At 40.0% G+C, this 22,082-nt stretch overlaps 1 protein-coding gene across 2 annotated transcripts in view; it reads right to left on the reverse strand.

Moving 5' to 3' along the window:
* LOC140241321 (uncharacterized) overlaps positions 1-22,082 on the reverse strand; it is a 103,150-nt gene that overhangs the window by 66,077 nt on the left and 14,991 nt on the right. For both annotated transcript variants that reach the window (XM_072321048.1, XM_072321047.1), the window contains exons 3-6: positions 20,550-20,640; positions 7,921-8,213; positions 7,165-7,435; positions 1,842-6,647 (exon numbers count right to left, since the gene is read on the reverse strand). In XM_072321048.1, coding sequence (XP_072177149.1) covers positions 1,842-6,647; positions 7,165-7,435; positions 7,921-8,213; positions 20,550-20,640 — 5,461 coding nt within the window. The remainder of the gene's footprint in view (positions 1-1,841; positions 6,648-7,164; positions 7,436-7,920; positions 8,214-20,549; positions 20,641-22,082) is intronic.

Raw genomic sequence — 22,082 nt, forward strand, 5'->3', positions numbered from 1 at the left:
TTCCAAGTTTAGTAGATAAAATTGACATGGAAAAGAGAGTATAGGGCATTACAATCATCACTCATCACCCCCAATCGTATGCCTAAGAGGGAATTCTACTCATGACCCTTGCCCTATTCCAGCCACTGACTGATGGGTAATTCTGTGGCAGCAAAATATACCACTGGAAAAGGATGAGGGAGGGGGGACCAACTGAAAAATCACAAAGCAACACTTAATGCTGACTACATGGGAAAGTAATCCTGAAGAATAACCACAGTCAATGCCATGATGGCAATAGGATCACCTGACAAGTCTAATATTTGTTTGTCGTCATGTCCTTACTAAGCAAGTTTTTTTTTTTTTCTCTCTCTCTCTCTCTCTCTAACATAAACTCATGAAGGCATTATATCTTTCTTGTCATTTTTACCCATTCTTAGAGTTGTGATGATTTGAAAAGGATGACTTCATATATGGGAGGGTGGTTGTAGTGATTATTGACATAGATATAATTCAGTGATAGTTTCAATGAACAAACAAGATCAACTATTGGAAGATATGATATTGTTGTCTTAATTGCATTGCATGTTTGTTACTGATATACTGTAACTGTTTCACAGAAACATCTTAAACCACAACAGTTCAAATAGCTTTCTAAGTTTTTGTCAACTTTTGACAAAACATGCACATGCGTGTTAACATGACCTAAACTTTTATTAAAACCAATTCAAATCTGGAGTATAGTTTTTCTTTATGGACATTATGAAAATACACTTGTTTAAAAAAATATGCAGCAATGAAGATACAGATGCTGCCCCTTCAAATACGTCTGCAATCTTAACCCGTTGAGGACGAGTCCGGAGTATACTCGGACAAGTGTCTATGGGAAATACGTGTTGTAGCAAAATCAAACCGTCCTCAACGGGTTAAGACAGATATTGGAGACTAAAAGTATAATTAACAGTAAACACCAATTTTTAAGGCTAATAATCCTCTTCATCTTAATGTATTTACGGCATTTTAGTAGAGGATTAGATGCTGAATGATTTATTATGACATAAACTGTCCGAAGCAGTCTAAATTTAAGACTTTATCAAACATTGATAGACAGATAACATATCGCTTTATAGAGGAATTGATATTTAGATCATCTCTGTGCTATAATGTAAAAGAGAGGGACCAGTTCTCAAGCTGGTTAATAGCAATAAAGATCAACAATCTCAAAATTATCAGAACTTAATTCAATATTGTGGAAGTAGTTTCGTATAATGTGGCATACCACCCGATGCACAATAAGCTACAAATCTGTAATTGGACTCTGGAGTTTTTGTCTCTCTAGTACTAACAATGTAATGTCTTTACCACTGTGGATGCGAGAATGTCACCTTACATGCAAACACGTATTACAGTATTACCTAATAATGACACATTCCAGCCGAGCACTGTAAAACTTCAAAATACATCCATTTTTTATCACAGGCTAGAAGAGTATGGACTACAATAAAGAGTACACAAACAAACGTACACAACATATGCACACATGAATGCTCTTATGCACCCAAACCGGCAATTACCAAATTTTAACGAAGGGAATTCATAAAAAATTCTCCATTCCATACCTACCAATATCCACCCATGCTTAATCACTGAGGTTGCCAAATTCCATGCTTGAACTGTGAAATTCAGGGTGTTGTTGTTGTTGTTTTTTGGTAATTTCTACAAAAAGAGCTGCAACACCTCGTACCCATTCGACATGCAGAATTAACAAACTGTTCTTGCAGTTATGAAAGTGTAGAGGAAAGTAACATGTTTGGTTCTACCTCTCTCACTAAGCTACAAACAATGCAAAATACATCACTCACCTCCTTCAGGGGTGACCAGTGTTCCAACATCAGAACTCTGATCAGGAAGTAGGCCATTCTCCAGCTCTCCTATCTCCTCAGGTTCTCCTTTGCTGCATGGCTCGGCCACCACCTCAGTTTCCAGTTTGGGGACGATGTCAGCATTACTTTGCATTCCACCTGTAGCACCCACTGCCAGTCCTTCACCTTTCACATCCTCAGCTGCTGCTGACTTTCCCTTGCCCCTGCTGCGCATCTTCTTCAGCTTCCCCCCAATCTTCTTCTTGTACTTCCCCTTCTTGGAAGGCGACTCGTCCAGCTCGTTGTCGATGCTGGCACCATTGACTTCCAGCTTTGGTACAGTGAGCTGCGCCTGGCCTGCTGGCAGCGATGCCTCAATCCTTTCGATCTCATCGGGAGAGAGCATGTCCTCCGTCGCTGCCACATCCTCGGAGGAAGGGTGCCGTGCATCTGACTTATGAGAGGAGAACTTGAAATTCATCTTCGGAAGGTTGAGTTGAGGCATCCTTGATCTTTTCCCCTTGGGAGGTTTTGAGGTAGATGATTCAGGGGATTTGGGGGCCTCATAAGTAATCTCGGGGATCTCAACCTCTGGAGGTGAGGAAGATACAGGATCACCACTGATGATCACTTGACCAATTGGTGGACAGTTCAATGGCTCTGCATCTGGTAAGGTCTCTGCTGGTGTTACTGATGGCACTGCTGCTTCAGTGGTGGAATCCACTACGGGACAGACCATATCTTGGTGGGCTTCAGGTGCCTCTGACTTCAGGGTTATGTCTTCCATGTTAGATTTGACTGAAAAGTCTGGTCCGTTGATCTCCATCCCTGCCTCAAGGCTAACAGGAGATATGTTCTCACATGAAGCTGTTGTTGCCCTTTGCTCATCGACATTCAGTTTGACAAGAGGACTTTCAACACTTGTAGCTGCGATATCTACTGATGGTTTGTCATCCATGGCAGAAGCGGCCTTCTCATCAATATCCACACTTTGAGAAGGTAATTTGGGAGATATGTCTGTGTTACTCTCATCAACTACATCCATATCAGTCTCCAATTTAGAATCAGGTGCATCGACCAGTGCAGCACTTACATCACTTTGCGTGGGCAGTACATCACTATCACCGCCTACTGTAACATTTGGCAGGCTGCCTTCTACTTTGATGTCACCAGAGACACCCTTCTTGTCTGGTGAAAAGCGTTTCAGACTGAACTTGGGCATATTAATGGACGGCATATGCAGACCTTTCCTCTTCTTCTTTTTCTGTGTCTGCTTTTGGTCACTTGGTTCCTCATTCTCCACCAATACACCACCATCTGTCCCAACTGTTACATCCATAGCTGTGCCTCCATCTACGGCACCAGAATGATCAGAAGATACAGATTTTGCCTCTACATTGGGCACTTGGGGCGATGCATCCATCCCTTCCTTGACATGTTCATCAAGATTTCTCGGAGGTACTTCTACATCGCAATATCCAGGCCCACTAGCAGTCTCATAACATATTAAGACTGTGCCAACTGCAGGCAGTAATGAATCACTGTCATTCTCGTCATTTGAATTTGGCAAGACAGCTGCTGCTTTGATATCTGGAGCAGATACTGAGGTCTCTTCTGGAAGACTAGGCTCCGCAGGAGCTGTGATAGCAATCTCTGCAGCTGCTTTCGGTTCAGAAAGTTTATCTGGGCTTGTCAACTGTACCTCAGTCATATCTTTGTTGATGCTAGGCAATTTGACATCATCTTCTGACTTCATCACCATAGCAGAGACATTTTCATCAACATTGTCACCAGTAACTTCTTTCTCTGAGGAAACATTCTCTACACATTGCTCACTGGATACACTGTGAGCAATGACATTATCCACTGGAATATCACAGTCTACACCAATGCTGCCTCCGATAGCTGCTCTAGAAACATCAACAACTGTATCTCCCTTTGTATCAACATCAAGCTTTGGTTTTGACTCTTCGGCAGAGACATTGTCAGCAGCACCTTTTTTCCCTTTTCCCCTGGATTTTCCTGGTGTCATTTTCACATTCAGTTTTGGAAGTTGAAATTTGGGCATCAACCCTTTCATCATGCTTTTCTTCTTTTTGGCTCCAGTGGTGACATCTGGTGTCTCACTGAGCTCCATCCCTGTGACTCCAATTTCACCTCCAGCTTCGGGTATCTCATTATCACAAGAAATGGCAGCACTTGCAGTGGCACATTCTACCTCAGAGGTTGATTTCTCTGGAGATATGTTAGCCGCGTTGGAGGGCTCTTGTATTTCAGCAGTAAAGCTAGGTAGCTTTGGCGTCTCAGTAGCAATGTTAACTGGCGTTATTTCCAAGTCACGTGTGTTCATTTCTGCTTTAGGAGTGTAATCATCAATATTAGGGACAGGCAGTGAAGCTTCACTGATATCTGGCTTGACTTCCACCTGGATTTCATGAACCACAGGTTCAAGTGTAAATGTAGGTTCTTGAAGTTCTCCTATTTGGGCAACAAGACCATTTTCATCCACATTCAAAGGTCCAGTCATCTTTGCATCTGTACTTTCCCCTGCCACATCATCCACAGCTCCCTGCACCACGATGTCTGCCGCTTGCTCCTGAGAATCTGATACCTCTGGCATGACAACATCAAGATTGGTTTTAGGAATGTCTACTTCTGCTGTGACACCCACTGCAGGATCAGGACTTGCTTTCAGTTCTGTCATCTCGGGCTCCGGTACTTCTGCATTCCTGGATCTGGTGGGTGACAGCCAGGAGGAGAAGCGTGGGAGAGAGAAGTGGGGCCTGGGTAGTTTGAATCTCTTCTTCTTCCCTTTGCTGGGTGAGACCTGGCCCTCTCCTCCTGCATTCTCCTGCTCGGCAGTCATCCTGGCCATGAACTCAGCATCAGCAGCATCAGATGCCCTCCTGGGTCTTATGTCATCCTCAGAGACGGCAATATCAGAAGATGAGGAAATTGCCACATCTGGCAAGCTTGTAGTCACTTTACCACTTGCACTCAGAGGTTTACCCCCCTCAGTCTTGGACTTGTATCTTGGGTGCTTGCCCATTTTCATGCCACTCATTTTGGGGCGGTGGAAACGCATTGTTGGGAGAGACAAACCTTTTCGCTTTGCCTTGATGCTTGCTTCTTGATCAACAACAGGAGTTTGAAATTCTTCAGCTGCCCCTGATATGTTGGAAGTTTCTGTATTGATATCTACATCCTGCACATCAGGTACTAAGTCTTTGTTTTCAACTTGGTCTACACAAACATCTGTGGATGGAACTTCAGGTTCTTCAGGTTCTGGTGCAGTAAATTCTAATTTTCCTGATATCTCTGCTTTGTTAGTGACATCTGTAGCTGGCACTTCAACAGCTGGGGTTGCCACATCTGGCAGGTCTGCTACAGATGGTCCACGAATGTCTGTTGTGACTGATGCTCCTGCAATGGAGGTCTCCACCAGTGGTGACTCTGCTTTCTTTTCTTGTTCAGCTTCTATTTTCACATCTGGAACTACTAAACCATCTTCAGGCTCCACAGAAATATCTCCTCCACCAGCATTAACCTCAACATCAATCTTGCCCTCAAGGCCATTCCCTTCTGCTTCGCTGTCTTTCCTTTCTACCTCCAACTGAATATTCCTTGCACTTCCATCAAGTGCATTGACCTGATTGAGGATTGGTTCCACTTTACCAATGTGTCCATCATCTTTCTCCTCTGTACCCACTGTGTATACCTTTTTGGCACCGCCAAATTTGGGCAGATGGAAGTTGAGAGATGGCATCTTGAAGCGGCCCTTCTTGGATTTGTTTTTAGCGTCTTGCATAGGTTTCTGATCAGCTTCTTCCTCCTCTGAGAAGCCTTCATTCATCACTACAACGACCTCCTGGTTCTCTTGAACAGCACCAGCAACATCCACAGATATGGGTGGGCTATCAATCTTGTCACCCTGTGGAATATCATCATCAGCAGAACACTCTATGCTGTCTTTAACATCCACAGACTCCTGAATGATTTTGCTTGCATCAACAGAAACAGCAAGCTTTCCCAAACCCTCGCTATCTTCAGGTACCTCCACAGATTCAGTTGCCGTATTCATGTCATCTTGAGGAATATCAGTGTCAACAGCAGGCACTTCCACATTCTCGACACCTGCATTCACCTGAACTGTGTCCACTGATAAAGCAGTGTCAATTTGTGGGTCATTGGGAACCCTACAATGCTCCCCCTTATCATTGATATCTGCTTTCACATCAATTACTTGGTTTGTAACGGGAGTGTCAACTACTGTTCCATTTACTACAGGGCCAGCCACAGCCTCATCAGTTGTTGCATCTTCCTTGCCAGCCACAACTGGTAAATGATTTTCACCTGGCACGTCATTTACATCTGGTACATTTTCCTCGCATAGTCCATCAGCAGGGACAGAGACTGGAGGAGAAACATTGCTGTTGTCTGCTTCATTAAAGTTGACTTCTCTGGTCTGCTGAACAGAGGGTGTATCAACCTCTGCCTTAACATCACTGCCAATCTCAGCAGCAAGAGCCACCTCTAGATTCAGATCCTTGGGATCAGCTCCAGAGGGCGCACATGTTTGTTTGTCTTGTCCATCATTCCCATTCGCAGTAATGGAAGGCACTGTCTCTGCATCTTTTACCTTGCCAGACTCAGATTTCTTTTTGTCCTTTTTCCCACTCAGGTTCACTTTGGGTAGACTGAACTTAGGGAGATGAAGTTTGCCTCGGAATCGGGAGCTCTTTTCCTTCCCTGGGGTCACAGCTCCTCCTGCTGCATCTCCCTGAGTTTCTGGCCCACTTGCAGTGCCTGTTAGAAAAAAGAAATATATGGGAGGTAACAGTTATCAGCTGAATAGAAATGTCATACACAATCTGGTGATTTCTGTCAATGTTTAGTGATTTACATATCAGAACCTTTTCACTGTTTGTTGTCTGCTTTGAAGTTTGAGAGACAGTAAAATATTTGTGCCCCTCTAAAATATCGGGGGGGGGGGGGGGGCAGAATCCCATTTACACAATTTATCCTTTGATGAAATAATCTGATCTTATGAAGCACTGTAGCAGTCAAATAGAATGACAATGTTTGCTCTCTTTATTCTTTTTCTTTTTTGGGGTCATAGTGGCCGTCTTAATTTCCTTGCTTTCATTCTATAAGCTGTGGCAAGGAAGCTTTCGACTCTGCACACTTTGCTTAGTGTCAACATCTGCCCGAGTGACCCGAGTGACACAATGTGAAGAACTAAGCAAGACCTTCCATAATCACTGTTGTGTTTCCTCTATTGGCATTTCAAGCAATGCATTAATGCAATTAGTGTCTGGCTCACCTGCTTCAGAATTGTTTGGCTCGTCAGGAACACCATTGGTCTGGCTTTGTACTGCCTGGGTCTCGGATCTCTCCTCCTCTGCTACCTCCACAAGGGTGGCCTCCGAGGGGACAGCCAAGGTAATCTGCGCGGAGGGCAGGGTGATGCCTGGTTCATCCACCTGCACTGGCACGTCAGCATGGAGATCCAGCCCCTCAGGCTCTGCCTTTTGTTCAGGTGGGCTGTCACCAGCTCCTGGAACAGGCTCAGCTAAGACGTTCACATCCATGGCCTGAGCGGGTAGGAGAATGGAGAGAATGAAAATATTGTCTTCGTAAAACACAAGTAAAGTCTGACATCTTTGTATAAAGAAGTAAATAACGAAAAGAACATCAGCTTCAATTGCGATTCATTGTTTTGCTTTGTTTTGTTTGGGCTTTTTTTCTGTGTAGTTATGTGAACAGATATATATATTTTCTTTCTCTTTCTTCCTCATAAAACCAAGCTTGATGTCCCTCATCTCAAGTGGATGACAAGTCTGTGATTCTAAAACTACCTCGTTGTCTTTGTGACGGAACTTTGCCTAAGTCTTTCCACATAGTTCTCATGCTACTCTTCATTTCCTTGCTTCATTTTGCTTCCCCACACCAACAGTTATTGCACCAACTGATATAGCAAACATCTGTCAAGCCTCTGCACTTTTGTCAATGATGTTTGGAAAAGAGCAACTATGGCATTCAGTTACAGAATGGTTCGCCAGTCACAACATAAACATACCTGCGAAGCTCTAAGGGTCTGCGCTTCCTCAATTGCTGTGATCGTCTCTGCTATCTGCTCCAGCAGCGCGTCTGTTGAGGCGAAGTCCTCCGGTTCATTCCCTCCGCCATCTGCTGCCTTGTCTGTCTCCTTCACAATGGCCTGGCACTCTTCCAGCAGTTTCTCCTCGGGTCGCACCCCGTCCCCGTCTCCGCCCACTGTGGATCCCTCAGCAGGCTGGTGACCGTCCTCCGATGGTAGCGCAGCAACAGCAACGTCTAATTTTAGCTCTTCGCTGGGTGTTCCTACAGGACCTAGAGGGATTCACAAAGAATTTAGAAGAAGCACAAAAGTTCAACAGCTGACACATAAAATCAGAAATGTAAGACAAGAATCTTTTTCTTTTCTGATGTAGTTGCCGTAAATTTGATCTTAACTTCTTGTTGGTGAATAGCATGCACACTGCAGGCTGTGTAAAAGCTCTCTGGAGTCTAAACAAAGCACTTTATTTCTAGAATCCAAACAGATACATAAGATGAGGAAACATTAATTTCTTTATTGTCTACATCCATAATACTCTCTAAACAGAGCATAAATGGATTAATATCTCCCCTGAAATATGATTTCTTTGGAACAGGTTGATTCTGGCATCAACAAGAATTCAACATCAAGACAGAAAGAAATATGGAGGCAACAAATTTATGAATTCATGGTAAGCTGCACACAGCCAGCAAATCACCTACACAGAAAAAAGACAAAAGCAATTTGTAGCTCTTCTGAAGATCTAAAATGTCTGACTTTATGATTGAGAAACACGCCCAAGTTGAATGCCAAGGTAATATTCCTTTGGAGAGAGCGGAATGCTTTTGAGTTAAATGGACCCTGACAAGCTTGTAATCCGAGCACTCATGGAGTGATCTGTGCCAAGAATAGACGAGGATAGATTTTTCTGGGGCAAGACTGTTACATGCAAGCAACGATTCTCCAGAAAGACATAATACATTTTGATTTACCAAAACACCATCTCAGCTCCTTCGTAGTCATCAATTTTCAAAGAAGTGCAGTACCTTTTTGTCATCCCTGGTGATTATGTTCAAAAGCATTTAGTCGTTTACTTTCACATTTATATAGTAAACCTAAACCTCCACATTCAAAATGTCATTTAACTATTTATTTCTTGACTTTGTGACTTCTGTCTCAGCAAGATGTCAATTTCTTTCATACTGTATACCTGATAATAGCAATTTGCTGTTTGTTTGTTTGTTTGTTTGTGGGTTGTTGTTTGTTTGTTTGGTTTTTTTGGGGGGGCTTCCTTGTTTGTTTGTTTTTTAATTCATTACAAGGAGAAATATTTGAAAAGCTTGCACTCAAACATTACGTCTTCCCTCTCGTGATAAACATTGGCAAAACCTTCATCAGAGCGAGTGCAATTTGAATTCCAGAGCAAATTAAAATCATTCATACAGTGTACTTTGATATTATACACAGTCACACAAAATCACACCCCCATACACACAGTTCTGGACAAGATATTTTTTTTTTTTTTTACTTCATACAACTATCTATGCAAAAGCAAAATAACAGAGTGCACAACTGATACCATCGAAAAGGACTATGTCGATACAAGAAAAGATGAACATTCTTTACTAAACCATGCTCTCTGATGCAGAGTTCAAGCTAGTGCAAATAACAAAATATATTTACTGTATATAAACGATGTAAATGTTGTGAACTTCAAGGTGCTGATCAGAGTGTAATTTCCTTCCTCTCTGTTTTCATTGAAGTATGGTGGAGGTAAGGGCAGATACAGATATATCTTTCTTCTTCTTTTTTTCTCCTCCCCTTAAGAATGGTGATGTAAAATCATGTTGGGTGGATCTCTGATAAAATGACAACAAAACACATTCCACTGTCTTGAGAATGTTTCATTTCTGGATCTGAGCATTGCAAATCGATACCCTTTCCCTCTGTCCTGTGGCAGAACTTCAGCATCCCCTTCTGTTTGGTGAGTAAACATCTAGCAGTCATTTCGAGTGCAACGCCCTGCCAGTTATTGCCATCACTGTACACCGTAGGCAGGTAGTTTTGATAGGAGGAAAGGTGGTATACATCTTTCTCATCCATGTATGATGTATCACATCTGATGACCTTTCAATGCTCCTGTGTCGTGATACAGCAACCATATGTGGTACATTATCTTGACTGTATTCAGGCCTATCTATGGTTGCAATCAATCATAGGCCAATTGAAATAACTGATGGATATACATATATTTGTATCATACAAACAGGTACTCATGTTCCTTCATTATCTTTGAATTTCACATACGTTGAAGACCTTTTGCTTCATGTGTGCTGATCCACTGAAAAATTTCAGGATCACAAAATACATTGTATTTGCAATCATTAAACTTTTAATATTTTTGGTTATTATATTGTGCGGATTTGCTCCAAGTGCAAGGTTAGTCTCATTGTGTAGTGTACATGCCCTTGAATGCCACTGGCAGATTTAAAGGGTCTCTGCAATTCAAACAGTGTCTATTATTCAGCTAAAGTGTTACAAGAGGATAATGACACAGGTGGAATATGAAAAAGATGATTTGGAGGATGTTTTCAGAGGTGGGGCTTAACAGGGTACAGCAAAAGATTAAGAAAAATTTTAAAAATCATATGATACATATTTAGTGATTTGGCTATGTACAGACCAAAATGCATCAATCAAAGTCAGCAGACAATGTACACTTGGACTGCAGGGATCTTTCAAGAAGGAAAAAAGCTATATGCTGGTGACTATTGATTAAATCATCATCTGCTTCAAAATAAACCATGCAAAGGGGGGGGGGGCACAATGGGGAGGAGGTTAAAGTGAAACCACTAACCTAAGTGGACACAATTTGAGTGCATTATTCTAAACCTCATATTCCACCTTGCACCAATCATGCAAGCCTGTCACTCATTAATGACGCCACACACACCAATCTACGAGGAATCTCAATGGGATTTTCAATCAGCGTCATCCCCATACTTCCTGGCTCTCTGCCAAGTGGGCACATTAAGTCTTTACCTACCAAAACATGGGGGAAGCTGTATGAAGTCTATACAGATTTTAGAACCTGGCTGGGAATGGGTTAACCTCATAGCAAATCCCAGAAAACACATTTCTCTGGTTTGGTGAATGCATCTTTGTTACAAGTCTTAATGTTTTGCAATTCAATGTCAGTGTTTCATGGGATTTGGTGCAGATTCTATGAATCTAACCAAATTCACTGAATCATTCTCCAATAAGATTAACTTAGAGATCATGCCAGGTTATTGATGACCAAAAAAAAAAAAAAGGGAAAAAACTAAATAAAAATGACAATTTCTGCAGCATTATTCTCTCAGGACTTGCTAGATTAAAGCTGGTCTTCATTAGCATTAGTCTGCAAAAGTATCATGACAATTTGCATATGTCCGTGATCTGAGAAACTTGCATTCTCCGAGAGAAGGGAGCTACTTATGTGGAAAAAAAGCAAAATTTGTCATATGAACACATATGTATCCATTATACACCAAAAATTTACAGAAATGTAATCATAGTGATGCTACCATAAAAATATCATTACATTTAGGGGGATGCACTCAACAAGCATTGCTTTTTTAGCATTCCTCCCCATTTCCAGCACTTTTATAAAACATTCTAAATGTTTTGCAAACTTATTTTATGTGTATTGTATATTCATATTGGGAATGGAAAAATGAATGAATGAATGAATAAATAGAATGAAAATTCAAGCCAATGTCTATAATATTCTATCAGGATGTGTGCTAAGTCTATGTGGAGATATTTGAATCTTGAGGGGAAGCAGGCTTTTGATGAAGGCAAAATGAACATCAAAGACTTGTCGAGCATTCAGTTGCACATCCATATTCAAGGCAAACTATCTCCTCCATCTATGCAGCTGTCAATGGGATAATATGATATTGATATCCTGCTTCCTCCGGTTCAGTGAAGCTGAGACTTGCTGAATTTCTTGGGACTAAGGCTCAGGCTGAACCCATATGATGCATTTCATATGTGCATGGATAATATACGTGTACATACACATACAAGCATATAAGATACAAACACCAATTTTCTGTGTTTTTACTCATTTTTTTCCTCTAAACTACTTGTAGCAGTTATGGTTAATACAAAGTTTCAGCCAAATTTCTATGCGGAAAGAAAATGTTACTATTCACAGAAGATAATTCTGATGGAATGTTTTAGTAACAGAACTACAAAAGGTTATGATTGGAACAATCTTAATGGCATGAAGTGATGCTTCTAAATTTTAGAGGCTTTGATACAGCAAAGCAAAAGTCTCATAAGAAAACATGCACTGTCATTTTCTTATAAATGCAGTTGTTCTCTAATGAATTACATTTGCTTAGAAGATACTTTCAGATATGATCTAATGTGTCATAGCACTGGCTATTTTGTTTATTTTTGTTTTATCTTTGCTTTTTGTTTTTGTGTATTTTTTGTTTACTGGCCAGATAAGGAATGCCATAAATACAGCTTTAGTTAATACACCAGCACACACACATGAGTAAAGTACACATAATCATAATGCATGCCTTTAGCATCTAACTGGGATGAAGGGATAAAAGCACTTAGATGTGTCAGGAAACATTGCGCCTCTATGAATGTTAATTGTAATGGAGTACATTGATTTTCTGTGGTCCATAGGCGGGACCTGTCCAAATGGAATTGATCTGGAGACTTCTTGATGACCAGCACATTGACAGTCATGTGAAATGTTCATATCCAATAGGAAAATTTTTCCCTATTGTCCTTTAGAGAATATTTGCATATGAGCAATCTTACTCGTAGTATATGCACAACTATCTTTAATAGTGCAGTAATGGTAATTAGGAAGTCCTCCATCAAAATCACAGTATATCATTAAAAAAAAAATCCACATGCATAAATGTTTGAAAATTGTCACACTTATGTCAGTAATGGTGGCACATTAATGTTACTTTCTTCAAACAGTGACAAGGACATCCAAAGAAAAAAAAATGACACAACATAAACCTGCAAGTCACTCTCTACAGTGTACAATGTATGTCAATTTATCAACGATGAGAGAGTTTGGCAGCTTCCATGCCATTTTGGGCTCTGGCCCAACTCAGAAATCACTCACAAGAATGCTGCTCCCAGTGACTGAAGTTACTGAAGAAGCAGTAAATGACAACAATCTTCAGACCATCTGAATCATTGTTGTGGAAACTGTCATTATCGGGTATGGAGTGCAATTGCTTGGACTCAGAATAACTGCCACTAGGTTTATGAAACGGCGCTCTGTGGCTCTTGTTCTGCCCTAGATGAGACCTTGCGTGTATCACAGAGGGTAAATCCTGCAAATCAATGTTCCCCTCCAGTCGATTTCCTAACATAATCACTATTGATTCAGTGCTGAGTTAGGCATAGTAGGTTGGTCAGATACGGAACAGGAACTAACACACAGGCTACCTAAAGTTCAGTTCGGAGCTTTGAAGGCATGGTATTTGCCACATACGCAAACTGATCAAAGGCATGTTGTTGTGTAAAAAATTTTCAAGTTTTGTTCTGATGTCTCTTACGGCACACATCATTGGCATAACAATGAAGGAGAGGGAAATGAGGTGTTGTTATTGTTTTTTTCATTAAACAGAACCATGATATACTAGTATTTACTTCAAACAGTTGCTCAAGAGGTAGGGTGTATCATAAGAGACAACATTACACATGCACAAATAGACATTGACCACATTCAAATCCAACCCTACATATTTTTCTCTCTCATCTTTTCACTTGCTTCCCTCTTATAGTTTTTGTAGTTTTCCTCTTATTTACTCAAAGCCCATACATTCTATTTTCCCAAGGCCATTGTCACTGAAATCAAGCTAACGCTCACGATGGCAGTCTTGACTCCTGTATATATCTCAGTTAATATGTATAATTTCCTAGAGATTACTGACATGATCACATGGAAAGATTATTAACATCACCTGTACATTACAGTATGACTATACTGGTTTATTATTCAATTATTAAAATCACATTGTGTCACATAGGCCTAAATATTGTACCTTGTATCACATTCAGTGAGTGTATCCAATGTATGTCAGGTTATTTACCGGTATGTATCATGGTATGTTCTATTTTGTTTGAGTGTGAAAAATGTAGACATAACATAATAAACCACACCATATTCAAAGATCCAAACGCTGAAATTCTTGTCAATGATAAAAATGTACACACATGTCAAGCAATTATGACATCACAAGCTACACATGTGCATTTAATGCAACCCCATACAGGTGGAAGCTTGTCGCACTTTCCTCCCTTTTTTGGTGTTCCATCAATGGCAGTTTATTGTGTATAATCCAGTCTTGTAATTACTTATGAATGTTCTGCCTTGATAGTGACACTCACATCCTCAGCATAGTAAGACACCAGGCTAAACGTAAAAACATTAGGACCTTCAGTAACATGAGGGAATTATTGTTGGCCACTTGCTGATGTCATTAACCACTGATAGACACCTCAAGAGTCATATCCGGTGTTAACACCATGAACGACCCAACAGCTTGTCCGTAAAAATCATCGGACCTAGTGAACGGGAGAAGGCCACTTCAAGATAAAAGACAACAGTTCAAAGTTGGGAGCACTACGGGTAATTTCCAATATGGTTAACTAGAACCCTTCACATTTTGATGATTCTGTACAGTGTGACATGCATGAAATCAAAGACATTACTGCTGACCAATGTTATTTCTCCTATAACTGCCAATGTACTACAGTATTCATTTCAGGCTATACCTCATGACCCCTGGTTTTTAACTCAGGATCTCTGATAAATATTGACGATCAACTGCCACTTAACCATCTAATTACTACTGAAGCAATGCACACTTCCCGCAGCCAAGCTTGCACAAGCATGGGAAACTTTGCTGTATTGTATAAAGTGGGCCTGATGACACTGAGCAGTTTTAGACTGAAGAAAGAACTAATTCAAAAACATGATTAGAAACACAGTAACTGGTGAATTACAACTTAAATCTGAAAGCAACCATGAATCATGTTTTTCCTGAGGGTATTACTCAAATCATTATTGACCAATCTTGGTGTGGTTGCATTTTCCAATAAAGTCTGCTTAATTCCAGGTATGTGCCTGCAGTGTGAATAGTTTCAGAAATATGGCTGAAGGGTGGAGTTTAGCTTGACCTTGTATTCATTACTACCACAGTGCATTTGTATACAACCATACATGAAAATTCTCTAGATTGTTTCAAAAACTTCCAGTGACTGTGGACAAAGTAAAAATGCAGGAATGACCTATTTACACTACTCATTCCTGACCTAAAATTTACTCTTGACAGTTGCCAGTCATAAACAATATTTCACAAAGTGTAATAGTTTTGTGTAGCAGTGAAAACCTGGACTGTTACCAGATTTCCCTATTTTCACTAAAACAATGTACCACGCTTGATGGGACATTGATCAAACTGAACTGTTTTATGTACCAGCCTAATTGAAAAAAGTTGGCCTTGACCTCTAATCTAATTTTCCTGGTGATCAAATCACTTAATTGTCCTGTCATATTTGAAATTTTTAACAAGTTTGACACACATCTGTTTCAAACTTTGTCCCATAAATTCAAAAGAAAAAAGGGCAATGTAAACAACCATTCAAGAACTTGGTGCATCAAGCAATCTTGGTGTGGGGACATGGAAAGTGAACAATTTTTATGGACAATGATATTGCTATTCAAGTCACAATTTCGTCAAAATCATGCAAACAGCTGATTTTTCATACACTTTGAACACTTAGCCAGTGGAGCAGAGTGCAGTGTTGCCTATCCCAGATATAGCCAGTGGCAGCATACTGTAAAACACGATATTGTATTCGCGGCATGAAAATTTCGCCAATCGGAGTCGACAACCTTCCTTGCAGCATGAAATTTTCGCGAATTGCCCCAGGCATCCAATGTATATTGTGTAGGCAAGAACTTTCTCGTGCATTTTAATTTCGCGAATGTTGGCCCTCGCGAAATTCGCAAAATTAAAATGCACACAAACATTCCTCGTTTCACAGTATTTAAAACACAACACATCAAATTTGCAATCAATTCTATTTGCTGCACATTCTTTCTCTCACTGTACAAATTTCATACAAGCAGTCAATGACAAATCACTGGGTGTTTGATCAAGAAACTATTCCCAAGAATCCTGAAGGATTTCCTGCCTAAAATAAAAAAAAATAATAATAAAAACATTTGCTGCTGGAGGTTTCTAAACATTCTTGATTTATGCATCTCATCTTATCACTGCTATGATTTTTAAACTAACTTACTAAAAGTAAAAACATGATCATTATGTAATATCATAGGTAATGAAGAATGGGCTTTTCATCTGCCTCTTATCAATTTGAATGTTGCAAACAAATCCATAAATTATTTGTGGAAAATACACCAACTGTTGATAACTGGAATAAAACTACTTTTGAGTATACCTGCATCTGATGAATGAAAGCCAGTCTTCAACCAATTATTGGCTAGATCAATGCAAGGACAAATGTTGACAATTCATGACAAACAGAGAAAGGCTTTAAAATATACTACTGACACAACCATCAACTCCAGAATAGTCATCTTACAAAATTCAGCTGACACTAGACCTCCCACAAGCAGAAATGGTTAATAATTTCTTCCATGCAACCCCATGCTATTTGCAGATATTGCCACAGAAGTCCAATATCATTTCTGTGCACCCCAATCGCATAAATAATGATTTATGGCCTCATAGTGGCATAGGCTCTGAAATTCTCTCAGCATCTCGCACAATGTTAGTATGAAAACCTTTTTGACAAGTTTTTCCAACCTCCCACTTGGATTGTTATCATCTCTGCAAGAACACACCCTGCGATGCAACTAAAAAAAAAAAAAAAAAAAAAATTAAATAACACTTGAGGCAACTGCGAAGTGTAAATAGTAATACTGCAACTTTTTTCTTTTGTCATTCATTTCTAGGTTTTGTCTACAAAATATACAATTAGTACCATGCATTAGGAAATGTGTATGTGACTATGTGTTTTAACATACCAGTTTCTCAGTTATCTGCTGATCTCTACTCCTGCATCAGTTCTGAAACAAATCTAAAGACTGTGTACAGTACCACAGCCAAGCCCTCCTCTCCCAGTCTGACAGTAAGACTGGTAACTTTTTCGCTGGATGTTTTACCACCCTCCTTCTCATTTGCAACACCATGCCATGCATTGCTAAAGATAAGAGTGCATGCTTCAGTGAAGCCCTCTATGGCAACATTATCAGCTGTGATTTTGAAGATGACAGAGTGTCAAATTCTAAGAGCATGTAGCAAACATACCCAGTGCTATTGGCTGACTCATCCAGCTGTTGCTAACAGAGATACAAGAGTGCTGGATGCCAAGCAGACAATGATCGCTTACTCTGTCAAAACAAACCGGTTGCAACCTCAAGTTCAATAAAACCCAGTAAAGGGCAAACAAGATAAGGTTGAGAAAATACACAACCTCACCAAGTACACCATGCTACTGAAATGATGAACTCTACCAATCTCCATACCAATCCTTGCCCTCCCACTAAAAATGCAGCTTATAGTCCAGGGGTGCTATAAAATTTGATTTCAGCTTAATAAAATGTCTTGTGTGTAGTACCAACTAAAAATAGATTGAAAGGGGGGAAAAATCATATATACATCTAGTTGTGAGTGAGAAAGGGTAAGGTCTTCCTGATGAAACGATCAACCACTGGGTGAAATTAAGTGCATTCAGTACAGGCACAATGTTGTTTCCCTGAAACATGGCAACAGAAAACAATAGTGCACTTTTACACAATATTCAAGATGGTAGGGAAAAGACAACGAAATCACATGGGGGAAAAAATTGAGATTCCATCCAACTTGGACCTAAAGGTCAAAAGTTACTTAATACTGAAAAGTTCAGGGAAAATTTTTCCTAGTATCGCACTGCAATTTGCTATGCATTTTTACACCAGTGCTACACAAACTATTATTTCTGCAGCAGTTTTCTTCAATAAAAGTAAGCAAACAGTTGAAATATTGTTAATCAGCTGAAACTGCTATAAATCAGATTAGAGTTCAAAATTTCTTCCTTGAAGTTTCACATTTTTTATAAAAGAAACAGTGACAGAAGTAGCAGACACTTTATATGTCAATCAAGACAGGTAGTGTTATGGCCTCACATGTCTTTCATGGCCCAACACACAAATCTTTGCTAGTTCTTATACATAAAGAATGAGGAAAAAATTCCGGATTCAATTTCTGTTGAGGTGTGTTTGATGGTCTTAGGGAGAAAAGAGTTGCACTTGCTAAACTGTAAGTAAAAATCACGGTCTTCATGATGTATTCATGCACATACCAATGGGAGAGCGGCGAGTTGACGGCATCACCATCCTATCCCATTTCCATATGTGGTGCACTCTCTGACAACACTAAGGTGTTTTTAATGTTCTCTCATGTCTGATTTTGATGAAAAGTTTGCTTCTCTATTCCTCTGATCAATCTCCCCATCCTAAAGGCAAATTCAACATGGTATGTAATGCACTTTACGTATCGTCTTTACGTCATGTGCAGATGCACTGAGTATTTCTTAGGTTTTACGAGGTAATTAATTGCACCGTATTTCAGTTTGCAACTGATTGACAAATTGCCCTACATCGACGTAAATAAGCACTGAATTGATCAGTGTTTTAGTAGTAGCCATGATAAAAAATCATGGGCGTACATACTCGAGCAGGATTCGAACCTACGACCTCCTGATCACCGGACAGGCGTCATCTCCACTAGACCATCGAGCTTTCGCCCGACAGCAAGTGTTGGTTCTAATCCTTATAGCATGCAGCGGGTACTGCTTTGTTATTCAAATTCATGAAATTCTTCCGTTGAAATGTTTTCATTGCAACTGATTGACAAATTGCCCTACATCGACGTAAATAAGCACTTAATTGATCAGTGTTTTAGTAGTAGCCATGATAAAAAATCATGGGCGTACATACTCGAGCAGGATTCGACGCCTGACCAGTGATCAGGAGGTCGTAGGTTCGACCTGCCAAGTTTCATGAAAATCGGTCTTGGGGTTTTCAAGAAGAAGATGAAAATGTAAAAAGTTTACGCACGACGGACGACGCACGACGCACGACGGACGACGGACAAAGGGCGATCGCAATAGCTCACTTGAGCCTTTGGCTCAGGTGAGCTAAAAAGCTGTGGCAAACATTTCATGCTATGAAGTAGGCACATTTTTGCTGGGGAAAAGTAGACATTATAATATGCAATGTTTTACTCTTTTTTTTGGATAATTCTTTAATCGAATTTCGTTCAATTTCATATCACAAGAATCAGAAACGTTCACAAAACAAAAACAAGACATCATACGAAAACAGACTGCATCATACACAAACATAATACAAAATAACATCAACTTACACTACATAAGGACAAAATGCAGTAATACCAACATTGTGCAAACTAATGTCAAACTTACATTGTAACTCTTTTAATAAAAAACAAACAAAACAACGAAATCCGCTTTTTGTTTTTTTTAACACATACATTGTATTCTCGAAAAAGCCCGCAAAACAGGAATATAATAGATAATTTGCTTTGAAAAAAAAGGGGGGGCATATTTCATTGCTTCTCGAAAAAAAAAAGAGAGAGAAAAAAGAAGCCATTTACGAGAAAACATACACACATGCACACAGATACACCCACATAACACCAACATGCCCTCCCCCTCCCCCTCCCCTCCCTTTTCCACTCACACTTTATCTCACACACTCACACACACACACACAAAAAAAAAAAACCACCATGATGTTGCTGTGCCTCAAAAACACTGAACAGTGTTCGTAAACATAATGTGCAATATGTAATTTGCTGGGCGGCCTGCATATCAATTGTGTAAAATGTGGAAGTCACAATAGGCTGGAGATTTAGCTGTAAACCATCATTGCACATTTTGAGCGTGCCTACAGACAGTAATCCAAATATTGAGCGGAAGCCTCATGACAAAAATCGCAAGTTTCCTGCCGCAAGGGTTCTCCCTGCAAATCGTGACAATGAACTTTCACATGAAAGGAGATAAAGCCCAATCCAGTGTGCAATTTCTCTAGCAATGTTTCAGGTGGCTTTTGGCACTGTTGCTAGGCAACTCTCACCATAATGTTCAGCATTTTCACAGAGAGCAATCTTTCACTTGTCAGTGTAAAATGACCCTAGGGACATAATGTGTTCCAAAAATACCTTGCATTAACATGCACTGATGCCAAAATAATGTCGAAGTTACTTACCGTGAAGCTGCTCTACAGTTCAGACATCAAGTATCTTCACCACTGTTCTCTGATGGGCACAGCAATCACTAGATTGTTTTACTGTAACAAAATCTACCCACTTCCTGAACTCTCAAAGCAATCCAAAGCTAAATAATCTTACACACTCTTCGAAGAACTTCAAAAGTGCTCTCTTATCCTGTTGTCGTTCCTGATGTGCACTTGAAATTTTCAACAGACTCTATGTGTGTACGTAAAGGCCTCTTTCAGGACAATGCTTCCACCAACACTGACAAGTCAAACTGATCCTACCAACCTGTATTTGCTCCAACATCCTGCCCCTCTGGTTCTTCTGCAGTCGACTCTGGCTGGTCGCTTGTGGTTCCTGCATTCCCTGCATTTGTACGCTGGAAATGAGAAGGAAGGAAACGTTGTTTTACATTCAGGATGTAAACGGATACACATGTTGTGTACAAAACACAACTGAGGTCACTGTGGTGTCACTCATTCTATGTAAAGATAGCTCAATTTGATTGTTGTTTATCTATTTTCCTTTCCTAATTTTTACAAATATCTAAATCTTCTTTTTCTTCCTGTACTGTGCAGAACCTCCTGAGAGTATAATCGCACACTATTGGTATTCGCAATATCACGATCATCAATTAAAAAAAAAAACAATCCGCTGAGAAAAAGTGAATATGTCAAGAGATGTACATTACGTACATTCAGTTACTTTCTATATCCATCAATCATTCCATAAGCTTCAACAGAAATGGGTCAAATGCAAAGTAAAGTATGAATAAAAGCACAGGACTTCACAATGAAACATTTACAAGATCGGCTCCGACATAGACTAGAAAGTGCAAACAGGTCAACTTCCTTCCACATGCCTGGCAACAGCTAGTCTACACAGTCATGTTGTCCCTGAAACAATCCTCCTCTACAAAAAAAAAAAAAAAAAAAAAAAAAAAAAAAGGAGAAAAAAAAAAAGAGAAAATGTGGTCATAGTGTTACCATTGAATAGAAGACAATTTTGTCATCATACTCGTAGGCCTAAATGACACATAATGTACATAACATGTGCTCTATGCCATCTTGTCCCCTCCCCCCCCCCCCCCCCCATTGTCATTTGGATGTCTTTTGAGAAAATTTGAAATTAGTCACTTGACTCCACACAATGAGTCATTTGGGGTTTCCTCTAAAACACCATACTAGATAAATCTTTGAATAACAATTTATTGTCGTCAGCTTTCTGTCTAATCTGTATGTATAGCTTCCAATACTCTACATCTTGGAATATAAAATCCCCCCCCCCCCCCCCCCCCCGCACATATGTATTTTCCTGGTGAATTCTCTTTTCTCCACTGTCACACCATTTTGTTCACCTTGGGAACTTTACTCATCACATTCTTAAAAACAGTATTACATGTTACAGCTGTGGGGCCTACCTCTCTATAATCTGGGTATGTTGAGAATTAGAAAATGATGGTGGCCAATCTTTTTTTTTTTTTTTTTTATTGACATTGCAGGCAATATTTTGGTAGGTGGTCACATAGTTCGTTCAAGGGATCTGACTTTGGTTGAACAGAATTCAAGTTTATTTCTTTTTTTATTTAGGGGTGGGGTTGGGGAGAAAAAAAGTGTAAAAACTGCCTGGTATGCAAATTTCACGATGAACGTTACTTGTATGGATATGTGCAAGGGTGAGGTTGACAATGATCCCTAGCTAGAGCGCAAAAGAGTTACTCTAAATCCAAATACCTGGTACCGATACTCAACATGGCCTTCTACTCATGGCACCTCGACGAACAATAATCCACATTTTACCAATAAAGCATGTGATTTCTCT

The sequence above is a fragment of the Diadema setosum genome, chromosome 18 (assembly GCF_964275005.1).
Source record: "Diadema setosum chromosome 18, eeDiaSeto1, whole genome shotgun sequence".
NCBI lineage: Eukaryota > Metazoa > Echinodermata > Echinoidea > Diadematoida > Diadematidae > Diadema > Diadema setosum.